This window comes from Ailuropoda melanoleuca, chromosome 1, assembly GCF_002007445.2.
Source record: "Ailuropoda melanoleuca isolate Jingjing chromosome 1, ASM200744v2, whole genome shotgun sequence".
Taxonomy (NCBI): domain Eukaryota; kingdom Metazoa; phylum Chordata; class Mammalia; order Carnivora; family Ursidae; genus Ailuropoda; species Ailuropoda melanoleuca.
This window is the reverse complement of record NC_048218.1, coordinates 58,620,514-58,633,069: the sequence shown is the minus strand read 5'-3', so window position 1 is coordinate 58,633,069 and position 12,556 is coordinate 58,620,514. Positions and strand designations below refer to the sequence as shown.

The 12,556-nt window shown below is 42.7% G+C and overlaps 1 protein-coding gene across 2 annotated transcripts in view; it reads left to right on the top strand.

The window, feature by feature from the left end:
• Window positions 1–12,556, top strand: part of LSAMP (limbic system associated membrane protein) — a 661,912-nt gene that overhangs the window by 602,469 nt on the left and 46,887 nt on the right. For both annotated transcript variants that reach the window (XM_034658855.1, XM_034658846.1), the window contains exon 4: window positions 10,278–10,412. In XM_034658855.1, coding sequence (XP_034514746.1) covers window positions 10,278–10,412 — 135 coding nt within the window. The remainder of the gene's footprint in view (window positions 1–10,277; window positions 10,413–12,556) is intronic.

Genomic DNA, 12,556 nt, shown 5'->3' with positions numbered 1-12,556 from the left:
AGTCTGGTGGGCTTTCTTCATTTCATCCCTCCCAACCTCTGTGGTGGCCTTTTTCTCTGCCTTTGTTTTTATTTAAGAAGAAGTGGAGGCAACATCCTCAGGCAGTGCTTTCTAAATGAAGTGACTTGTCAAGTCAGAGACTGTGGCAGTAATCTGAAAGGCAGTAAATTTAGCGACCCTCACTTGCACTGACAGCCTGTCACGCGCTTGAAACGTAAATAGCAGTGGAGACAAATCGCTGCTGTTTTCCTATTAAGCTTTGGCCTGCTAGCCTCGTAGCCTTCCAGGAGCGCGTGGGCCCGGCCTGCGTGAGCCACCCAGAGCAGCGCGGCTCGCTCCTGGTCTCTCGCCTTCCGCCTCAACACCGGGGCTCCCAGCACTGCAGCTGGGCCCCTCGGTCCCGCTGTCATCCATCTGCTTCGCAGAAAGGCCAGAAAACCTGGGCCAGGATTGAGGGGTGCTGGTACACAAAGGCTGCAACCCATGCCGAGCGCTGGTGGGGGTAATTCCTAGTTCCTATGTTTTGGGCTAAAAGCAAGAATCAAATTGCCAGACTCCTCGGGATTATCTGTGTGGAGCCTGGAGCTGCCCGCCTTAGGTTAAATGGGAACATTCTAAGAATATCAATTTAGTTCATGCTTAAGCCATTTCCTTTTCCGACCTACCCCCACTTCTTACTCCACTTTTCTCTTCATTATTTATTTATTGACTTTAAGCAAGAACAGTTCTTTAAATTGGATCGAACAGCTCATTCAGCAGTGAGGCTAGCCGGAGAAGTGAGGAGAAGATTCAGGGGTGAGCCCAAATGAGGTCACTGCAACATGGGGGCCTACAGTGAAAGGGCAGAGGGCCAGATGGGGTTATTGCCTGCTTTGTTTTAATTACCTTTCAAAAGCTTCTGTGCGGTCACAAAACTGTGCCTAGCAGTCCTTCCACAGTGCAATAGCCCTGCTGAGTTTAACACATTCACTTACAAAATGCTGATTGATTTATGTGACTCTTGAAAACAGCAACCGCTGTTCCTCATCTCTCTGGATACTTAATCCTCAGCCATGGCAGAGGCGCTCATGACAGGTTGCATGACACCCCAACAGTTCTGATGGCAATGGTGAGAGATCTTGGTTCTTGCTGCCTCTGACCATAAGTTCTAATCTCTGGATGAAATCATCCAGAAAACAGACACTTGCTGGAATTTCTATTTTTGTTTTATTCCAAGGGACTCTCCTAAGTTTTGTTGTTGTTTTTTTTCCAGTTTTACCTCCTTGCCTCTTCTTCCCTACAGCCTTAGGAAAATAAAAATGAAGTAAGACAGTGAGTCCCTGCTTTATGACATCATGCGATGTCATACAATGTTCTGCAGTCTCTGCTACAGTGGTCCGAATTCCCACCCATGTATATGTTACACATTTCATCCACATGTAGCCCCAGTCTCAGCAACTCCGTGTTTCCAGATGCCTGAGGAACATACTCTCCAGGATGTTCCAAGAAGACCTGTTACCAACCATGTGAAGAATGGATCTCATGACCTCCACTCCAGATTAAGCACTTCTTCTCAATTTCCCGAGTGGTGCCCATTGCATTCAAACCCAGGAAGTCCTTAGCTTTCAACATACACACTGCATTAGAACACAGTTCCTCCTGAAGAAAACTCAGATGGGCTACAGGAGGCCCCAGGGCAAGTGAAAGTCCACGTATGTGGCACACATTCCCTTCTGCCCTCACAGACATTACCAATCTTTCCCACTGAGCCCACACTCTGCCTCGGAGTCCTTCTCAACATCATCCTCCAGGCAGCCCCTGCCAATTAGTCAGGATTGATGATGACTATTTGACATCCTTGAAGAACCATCTCCACTTTCAACAGCAGTACAGGGCAGCTTAGCACAATACAATGTAGGATTCAGCACCAAGAAGCTGGTACTGAGTCTAACTATTGATATAAAAAGGACTTTATTTTTTTTAAAGATTACTTATTTATGTATTTAGACAGACAGAGAGAGAGAGAGAGAGAGAGAGAGCTGGAGCAAGGGGAGGAGCAGAGGGAGAGGGAGAAAAAGAATCTCAAGCAGACTCCACACTCAGTGCAGAGCCCAACATGGAATTCGATCTCACAACCCTGAGATAGAGACCTGAGCCGAAATCAAAAGATGGACACTTAACCAACTGACCCACTGAGCTGCCCCAAAAGGACTTTAAACAAATAGAGTTTCCATGGGATTCCATGCTTATACACTGTGTTTTTTCCAGAAATGAAAGAAAGAAGGAGTGGGAGGTAGAGAAGGAAGGAAAGAGGGGAGGGAATGAGAGAGTGAAGAAGAAAGGGAGAGAGGAAGGAAGGAAGGAAGGAAGGAAGGAAGGAAGGAAGGAAAAAACAAATTATAAAAAATGCCATTTGACTCAGTAACTTGTGGATGCTGGAAAGCTCCATTGTGCCTTCACTGAGATACAGAGGTACGAAACACAGTAAATCCAGAGTCGTCACACCACCCCTCACATCATGATGCTCATTTCTCCTGCATGGAGAACTGTTTCAAACAGGCGAACCAGATTGCCACACCGTTTCACAAATTGCCAGCTCTGATTTTCTGCACTTGTGTTTTTCAACTTCCTGAAAACTCACTCTTCCCAGTAAGTCTTTCCTAATATAAGAAGTCCATTCTACACTGTTGCTGTAGCTCCTTTCCTGCCTGTTGGCCTATGTGTGCACCAGTGGCTTCGGTGGGGCCTCTATAAATAAGTAGATGATGCCAAACTTCTCGATTATCAGCTTTTTTCCCCTCATATATTTGATTCTTTCAATAAGGAAGTTAAGCGGACAAACTTTATAAAAACTGAAGCCTGTCTTTTACTTTCTTTATCTATAACTGAGCCACATTGCTTTCACATTGAGAACTGTTTCACATTCTCACACTCCCATTTTATACTCAGTTGACAGAAATAGAGCAGATTCTGAGAGCTGAGACCAGCTAACTGTAGCATCTCATGGCACTGTCATGATAAAGGCAGACATGCCTAGTTGGGAGCCTGGGCTCCAGAAGCCCACAGACTGGTTAAAACCTCAGCTCTCCTTAATAACATTATATACCTGGGCAAGTTCCTTTAGGGTCTTCTCTAAACCTGGATTCCCATGTTCCCTCTTCTGTAAGCACTCAAACGCAGTATTGTGCATTAAATGAGATCGTATCTGAGTCACCTAGCACAGTGCCTAGTACGTGTTTCTTAAGTGGTTGCCCCCTCAACAGTCATTCTGCAATATTTCTGGAGCACTCCAGCATCCAGCATCGTGCTGCACACCCTAGTGGGGAGGGGTGCAATGATGAGCAAAACCAGATGTGGCCCTACAATGGAAGAATCGCTATAATCGATACAATTCCGCTCGTAAAGAAATGGAACATCGGGAATCCTGATTTCAAGCCTAGCATTTAGAAGGGCAGAACAGTTTCTAAAAAGGGACACCAAAGAGGAGGTAATGGTTAAGTATGAGTACAATAACAGAATGTCATGCCCCAGGAATAAAAAGGGTGTGTAGATGGCAGCTTCCGGTTGGATGCCGAGCTCAAGCTGTCAACTAGCTGATTTTTTGTATGTGAAAGCAAAAAATACAAACCATAATGAATTGGATCTCTCTGGATGCCAAGAAAAATAATGCCAGGCGTTCTTCTTCATTTGGCTCATGCTCATTCATAGAGCCAAAGCCAGTTGTGAATCTTTTCTGGCATTGTGTTTGCCTCTGGTTTCTGGGTACTAAGGACACCCTTTGGGGCTGCAGAAGGCATAGGGCCAATTTGCATAATCCACACCCTGTTGTGTCTTCCTATTCAAATGGGGAACATTTCTACAGGAGAGTAACCAACCTCTTCCCTTCCATGTAACTCAAATATCTTAATAGTCAAATGCCTCATTCTCTAGAGAACTCTTTCTTTCATTTCCATCCGTTGAACTCTTCCTTAAAATCATCCCTATTGTATCACCATTGTATGTCTTCAATGCAGTGTTCCTCCCTGTGTCTCCTTATTCTCTTATGATTGCTGCTTCTGATGACTGTGTCTGCCCCCACCCCTGTCTTCTTTCAGTCATGGATCATTTACCACCCCCCTCAACCCTCTCATGATGAGCAGTGAGAGGTGGGGATGAGAAGCGGTTTCAACCTTTGGACTTAGCACTGTCAAATGCTAAAGGATCTCTCAGCTGGGATGTGAAGCTGAGAAACAAAACTTCAAAGGATCTAGAGAGAGACATGGCTGGAAATATAAACAGAACCCCATGGCAGGCATATTTCTTTTTAGATTTCTTGTGGGTTTTTTTCCTCTCTTCCATTTTTTTTTAGCATGTTTGTGTAGAACGTGATGTGCAAAAAAAAAAAAAGTAGGGAAGGAAGCAAAGACAGGAACAGGTGAGTACGTCCTTAGGAAAAAAAAGAAAACATGAAATGTACTATAAGAACAGAAACTTGTTACAGCATTTGAAGTTAGCACAGAAAACTTCAAATGGCACCACTGATTTGCAATCCTTTTTTCTTTTATTTTTAGAGGTAGAAGTTCCTAGCTTGCTTTTGCTCGCCCTGTTCACTCTTCTTTCCGACCACAGGCCCACACAAACACACGCATACCTTGCAAGACAAACTCCATTCCTTTGCTTTTCATTCATCTATATGTGTGTTTGTGTTAAAGCTAATCTGTTTACATCCCCTTGTAAATATTCAAATTTAGGAGAGTAAAGAGAATGTCAATCCCATTTCAAACCCACCTTCCCTTCTGTGAAAGAATGATCTGCAGAGACATTATACTAAGACTCTTCTCAGAAGAGGGGGAAAAAAAAGATTTCTCCCTGTCCTAACATGTTTGAATCCTTGGAATTCTACATTTTTAAAGTCCTCAGATGCTCAAATTTTAACAAGTTTTCTAAATGCTATTTCCTGTATCTCAAATAAAGAAAAAGAAAGATATCATAATGATTATTAGGATAGTAGTCTTTTTTTTTTTTTTAACTTCAAATAGGGCAATTGTCATCTCTGGGGAATTTTCAAGAATAGGCCTGTTCTGTTTAGTAAGCAAATATTTGGGTGTTAGTGAATTTGTGTGCTGTTTCCTAAAAGTTCAAGTGAATGGTTAAATGTAAATAATATAATAATAATATAATAGCTGTTTGTATGCGTGTATGTGGAAAGGGGAACAATGCGGGTGGGGAGAGAGAGAGAGAGAGGAAGGAGACAAAGGGAGAAGAGAGAACAATGCCACGAAAACGTATTTGATTGCAAACGGCTGCGGGCTTCCAAGTGCCCAGCTGACCTTGGAAACCTGAATCAGTCAGCATTTTGGAGGTGAAATCCACAAGTTTCACCAAAGCACAGTACTCGAAGCTGCTAAGACAGTGGCAACTGGCATACTTGAATTGGTCTGATTCCTGGATGATTTGCCTCTACACTGGGGAACACAGAAGAGAGCACTCTCGCCGTTAGCTCTAGGCCTTTCTTTCTCACTTATGAAGAAATATTAAAAGAACTAATATGTACAATTTGAGTAAACAGTGACTACGAGGGGATATGCTAATTATGTGCAAGAGTTTGAAAGGTACACCCACTGAGGAGGACGAGAAGTTATTTAGCCTCGTAGCTGAAAATGGCCAGGAGACATGAAAGCACATTAAGCAAAGGGAGATTTAAACTAAACACCAGATCCCAGAATAAATATAACACTCCGCGACGTGAGCAAGCTTGTGGAAATAGGTTGAGATGTTTAAAATACCAAAATATTGAAATTTGCATTTCAAGTAAACATTTATGCCAGGGCAGAAAATAATAGAAAGAAACAAGAGAAAGGCCCACGTTGTAGTCAGAGGGCTTTATTCTGCCTGAGAATTCACAACAGGTTAAGTGTCACGCTGTGGCCTGAGAGCCTTCTCGAGGTTGAGAGGGTAGAGGGAAAAGGCAACAGGATCCTTGGGTTGAGAGCTGCTCATCAGAGTGATCTGAAAGAATGGGGGGGAAGTGCCGAGGGGGACAGATATACAGGGGCAAAAGGAGGGGAGCAAGAGAAGTTGAGCACATTTTAGAATTCTGACTCAAGTGAACAACGTGTACTCCATGCTTTGAACAAAAAACTGCACTTGATCAGATAAAAGATATATCACGGTGACTATTTCCACCAGGGGCTCTGTTGGTATCGCCATACTTTTTTTTAAAGATTTTATGTATTTCTTTGAGAGAGACAGCACCTGAGAGAGAGAGCACAAGCAGGAGGGAGGGGTAGAGGGAGAAGCAGACTCTCTGCCAAGCAGGGAGCCCAATGTGGGACTCGATCCCAGGACCCTGGGATCATGACCTAAGCTGAAGGCAGACACTTAACTGACTGAGCCACCCAGGCGCCCTTGCCACACCTTTTTTCAGAACAATAACTCCGTACAGCAAATGCATCCTCAGGACACAGCCAGAGATGCCCCATCCAGCTTTTCAACAGCACAAGACTCAACATACCCTTTCTTCCCCAGTGAAAACGTGCTCTGTGAGTATCACAACGAGCGGACTGATACAGCAGCTTCTCTTACAGAATTACTGAGCCACCTTTCAATACTTCATTCTCTTAAGCTGTATGACGTCTTGAATCTGACTCTAGTTTCTACTTGTGTTTCTTAGGTTAGTTCAGCTAACTCAACAAACTAATCTCTGCCAAAGCCTATGCAACAGAAAAGCTCCCGTTTCCTCTCAGATCACTGTGGATTAATAAGAAATGCTCAAGTGAAGTAGGCAGATAATGTGTTGTGGGCAAAGTCTTCTGTGGGTGTAAGAAAAATAGACTAGCAAGAAGTGCCTTGGGGCTCCTGGGTGGCTCAGTCGGTTAAGCGTGGGACTCTTGATTTCAGCTTAGATTGTGATCTCAGGGTCGTGGGATGGAGCCCCAAATTGGGTTCTGCGCTAGGTGTGGAGCCTGCTTAAACGTTTTTCTCTCCCTTTCCCTCTGCCTCTCCCCCTGCTCCTGCTCTCTTAATAGTAATAATAATTATTATTATTATATAATAATACATATTATTATTTATATTATATAAATTTATATAACTTAAGTTATCATAATTTATATTATATAATAATAATCATATTATTATTAAATTTAAAGAGTTTAAACTGAAGGATCCAAGGGGTAAAAGAAGAATGACAAGAAGGGCCCAGAGGTGTTGTTTAATATTTTAAATTCTTATCAAGCTTGTTGGGTGGAGAAGACCGTCTAGCTTCTCATACCTGTATTTGTTTGTACACTGAGACTCCCCAGCCTACTGAAACAGCTCTGTACATGTGTGCTGGGGAACGAGGCAGTCATCGGAGAGAAGGAGAGCTGTCAAGGGAGAAGCAAAATGATCTTCCTGCCTTATGGATGGGGCACATAAGAGAAACTCCCCTTCATCTTTGGTGGTATTGAGGGAGATTCTTCCTGGACATGTGGAATTGAAAATTCATTCCATGAGGCTCTGTTTTATTATCTGTTTACCGGAAAAAGTGGGATTATTAATACCTATATTAGAGTATAAGAATCTAGATCCAAAACCCAATAAACACCACTTTATTTTTTCCAGTTCATCTTAATGTTTACCTTCATAGGTGCCATCTTCCCAAACTGGTCGGGCCTTAGTTGAACTGCTAAAAGTCATCTTTCCCTCTCCTGGAACAGGTTTCTATCTTTTAGAAATTCAAAATGCAAGGTAGGGATTCACTGCCCACCATTTCTAGATATTTTATGTGAATCGAAAAGAATTCAGTGTTGTTGGCTATCTCTAAGAAGACTGCCCTTGTTCCGTCTTTCACTGACAGCTCAGGACCTACCCAGGAATGAGGTTGATGGGTGTAGGGCCTGGCAGGGCAGAAATCTTACACCATTCAGAAATCATTTTGAACCCTTCTTTCTTTTTTTAAAAAAGATGTTATTTATTTACTTTGAAGAGATAGAGTACACAAACAGGGAGGGACGGGGGGAAGGGCAGAGGGGTGCTCAGCGTAGAACCTAATGTGGGGCTCCATCTCATGACCCTGAGATCATGACCTGAGCAGAAACCAAGAGTCAGACACTTAACTAACTGAGACACCCAGGCACCCCGTGCTCTTCTCTTACTACAATCCACCATTATTCTCAAAATCAGTAATGTTGTCTTACTGTCAATTCCACCTCTGCTCTCCAGATTTTTTGAAAAGATTTTATTTATTTATTTTTGCGAGAGAGAGAGAAAGAGAGAGTGGTGCATGAGGCAGGGGAGGGGCAGAGGGAAAAGCATGTTCCCCCCTGAGCAGGGATCCCCATTTTGACTCAATCCCAGGACCCCAGGATTGTGACCTGAGCTGAAGGCAGATGCTTAACCAACGGAGCCACCCAGGTGGCTGTGGACTCTGGGTTTTTTTTAATGAGTTTACACTTATTTTGGCCTGGAGTTGTCAACATTGCCATTTGTCTTCAAGGTATTTGCATTTAGCTACAAGATTTTAGCATCACTTAGTTGACATGACTCTCAGTCCACAGTTGCAAGTATGTAGGAAGGAATTCTTTTCCCTCCAAGCCTAAATTTTTCCCAGCTCATCCAATACGGTGGACTATTACCCTTCCTAAGATTTCTGTTTTCTTTCCTACTACATTCTACTTCTGCAGCATGTGAAGTCAGGTCTGACTGCTTCCCTGAATGTGGAGAAGAAAAAAGGTGAAAACATAGACGGGGAAAAAAATAATCTTTTATAGATGATATGCAGCTATTTATGTAATAGACTAATTCTAAAACATTTTCAGTAGAAACGTGCTAGATGATGTGTAAGACTCCACAGCCAGATAATTCTACATAACTACTGCCTTTTATTTTGGGGATTGCATAGTTTCCTCAACACTAGTGAGAGTGACAATTGACAGAAGACTTGAAGCTTGGAATAGTGCTGACAGTTGTGTTATAGGATGTTATCAAAGAGACCCTATGTTCTATTGGGAGCCTAGTTAACAGGCTTGGCTGACATATTTAGACAGTGAATTTGTCTCTGTGCTGGCTGTCTGTTATGTTGATTTGGCCATTGGGGAATTTCCGGAAAAGGAAAACAGCTTGTGGCATTTGAGCAAAGCTATTAATTGGTACCATTTAGTGTGCGATGACCAAGAGCAAGATTTCTTCACAGGGCAGGACTGTGTCCTTTTGTACCCTGCCCAGCTGCTTTATCCTAACCCAGCAGCAATGAGGTTTTGTAATTTGGTGTAAAGAGGGTTCAATTTAGCTGCAGTTAAAGTCCATAGGCCTTTTTAGCCAAACTCCTCCCCTGCTCAATCCCCTTTCCTCTTCACCTTCTTTCCCCTCCATTTCTTTTCCTCCCCTCCCACTTCCTATTCCTCCTCTTCCTACTCCCACCCCTCTCCAGGAAGAAAGTCATTTAATCAATTATACTCCACAGGAGAGGAAGTAAACAGGCCTACCTGTCTTGAAATTTCATTACTAAATGGACACATCCAACTTTGTGGAACTTTCCAAAAAGGACCTCCAGACCCCTAATCCTAACTGATTAAGCCAATGATATTGAGCTCCCTACCACCCACCCCCATGTGACACAGTCTATCACAAAACACAGCATCAGCAGCATATCCTCATGGATCTGGTTCCTAGCCTGAAAGTCTCAATAATGGAGTAGTTTGACACCGAGCAAGGAAAACCGTAACTGCAAGACAGGGTTTTGAACATGACCTTTGTAAACAGAATTCCACATAATTGAGGGAGAAGAGTGAGTTTCTCAAAAGGAAACCGCTTTTCCTAATAACAACTTTGGTTGGAAGCGTACTTTGCCACATGGTGTAACTGATGGTAACAGAGCTTCAATGGTAGCCCCTCTGAGCCCTTACAACTCTGTGCACATTTCCCACTGTGTTCTGAGCCGTAACCAATGCCTAATGGGTATAGATGCATAAACACTCTAGTTTCTTGACACTTGGTCAGAACAACTTCAAGTGGGACTTGTGTTTCCCCAGAGTTCTCTGACAGATTAAACCAAGTTACCTTCTGTGGGATGTGACCTGCACCCTCTCTTGGCTTCTTTCTCTTCCAGGTCCCATTTTCCTACTCACCTACTGGTTTTTCCTGAGAACACTCCTTCTGTAATCACGTTCACTTGACTTTTTGTCTTGGGGTCTGCTTCTGTGGGACCTGACCTCAGACAAATGCGTTGTCAAATTATTAAAAAGCCCTATGCATTTACTGCTTCTGAAAAGAAAACATAGGTGTTCTACTGTGTATTGGAAACCTAAAAAACAATCATGCAAATCTCTGTTTTTCAGGGAGAGAGTTTGAAGGAGAAGAAGAATATCTGGAGATCCTTGGTATCACCAGGGAGCAGTCAGGCAAATATGAGTGCAAAGCTGCCAATGAAGTCTCCTCGGCGGATGTCAGACAAGTGAAGGTCACTGTGAACTGTGAGTATGGCAAAAGCCAGCAGGTGCTGTGTGCCCAGCGCCCACCTCCACCATGCGCTAAAGATCCCATTAGCAAAAGAACATTGCATTTCAAGCAGACGCCCCTCTAGTCAGGGATGCACATTTATACATTGGACACATCCAAGGGCAGGACTTGGCCTTTGAATTAGATAAATCAACTCTACCAACTCTAAATATAACCCATAATGCATTTAACAATACAGTCTGTCTTTTACTCAGACTACAGAATTAAGAAAACATGATCAGACAGCCCTAGCATTTCTGGCAGTCACTATTTTGGTTTTTGTGGAGAACAAGGTCACGCCACTTTGGAAAAAGGAACAATTCATATCTGCTTCAACTGGAATTTCTCTTATTGCATTGTTTATCAGAAGGCAATACCCCTTGCTCTGCTAGTGAACTAATTGGCCTTGAGAACAAATTCAAGTCACTGTGGTCAGGTATCACGTGTCCCTGATGGCTACCAGGATACCTGATGAATTAGGTTGGCTATCTATTTGTCCCAAAGTATGGGCATTAGAAACGAAGATTTCACTAAGATGCATAGGTAATGGGCATACTTTGAACTTCGCAGATGAAAGGATCCTTAGATGTAGTTCAAAAGACATGGGGGCGGGGGTGGATCCATATGATGTATGTCACCCACCAAAGGAATAAAGAGAATTCGTTTACCCTGTTCAGTTAGGAGTGACTTTTCACATCATTCAAATTTGAGTTCCCGAATCACACAATTGTGGCTAGTGACAGGGACAAAGGGACGTCCTGACAGTTCTCCCTGTGCATTTAGTGCACACACAAAGACATACAGATACATACCCTGCACACCATATATACATCTGTACATATAACACGCATACGTGCATGTACATAGGCACACAGAGACACGTGCACAAACGCGTTAACCCGTATTTGAAAATATACTCTAGACCATGAAGAGTTACTTTCCATAATCTTAAGCCCTCCATGCAGTTACCCGTGTACCAGCGAGTCTATATAAAGTCCCTGTCACGGTAGATAGAATTGATTCCATTTTAGGGTTTGAGACCCTGAAGCCCAAGGAAGTAAAATTGCTTTTCCAATGTGGCAGCAAATATAAGAAAAGGGATTCAGGCTCTGGCCCATTTGATTCTAAAGCCCATGTTCTCAGGAGGAAGAGGATGAGAAGGCATTTTCAATCCTTAGTTCCTACTATGTGCAGCACTGCACTAACGGAATTACATTTAATTGTCACGGTAAACTCATGAGATAAACATCATTAGTTCTACTTTACAGATTTGGAAAATGAGGCATAGAGAGCTGAGGAAACTTTGACCTGGTCGATGCCGGGCTACACCATTTCCCATTGCCCTGCTTTAGCCTTGCAGCCTTCTGAGACGGACAGTGAAGTCTCCTTCACCCCATACCTAGAAGAATCCAGTACGTAGGACTCTGACGTACACACTTATGGCAATCATTTCCAAGAAGCAAGGGGTACATTTGATGAGCTCTGAAGTGCTTTTATCCTGTAGCTGTCTGCAATTTTCTTTTTTAGAAATAGAGTTTTGAAATGCCAGTATGACTATTCTTTTTCAGTGCTGGGTGTGTTTCAAAGACACATTAATGATCTCAATGTTATAAAATGCTTTAGGACCTTTTTTTCACATGAAAGGCGATTTCTCTGGGTGTTTATCTAAGTTTATAATTAGGTTAGTTAGGTTCTTTTATGTACACACAGCCATGCCATCATCTTCCACCTCTTCTCTAACTTTTAGAGTTAAGATTTCATTTTCTCTTAATTGACCTTCATCTTAATTAGATTTCTGAAAGTCCAATCATGGAGTACATAGAAAATATTTATGCTTCCATTGTGTGAAACATCAAAGTGGTCTGCATTGCAGATGGTTCCCAAGATCAAAGCCAGCCGCCTGGGCCCTATTATTATTAGCGCAATTAGTCTGACATTGCTCCTTCTTGACTGTCCCCATAGTGTAACTTAGAGCAGAAGAAAATACTGATAATTTTTAAGAAAGACTTTTATGAAGATGTGAGCTTTTCCTAGTGATGAATAAGCCATGGAAGAGATAGACAGAACCTCAAGATTCTGAAAAGATATCTAATAACAAATTACATGGAGTTTTATAATG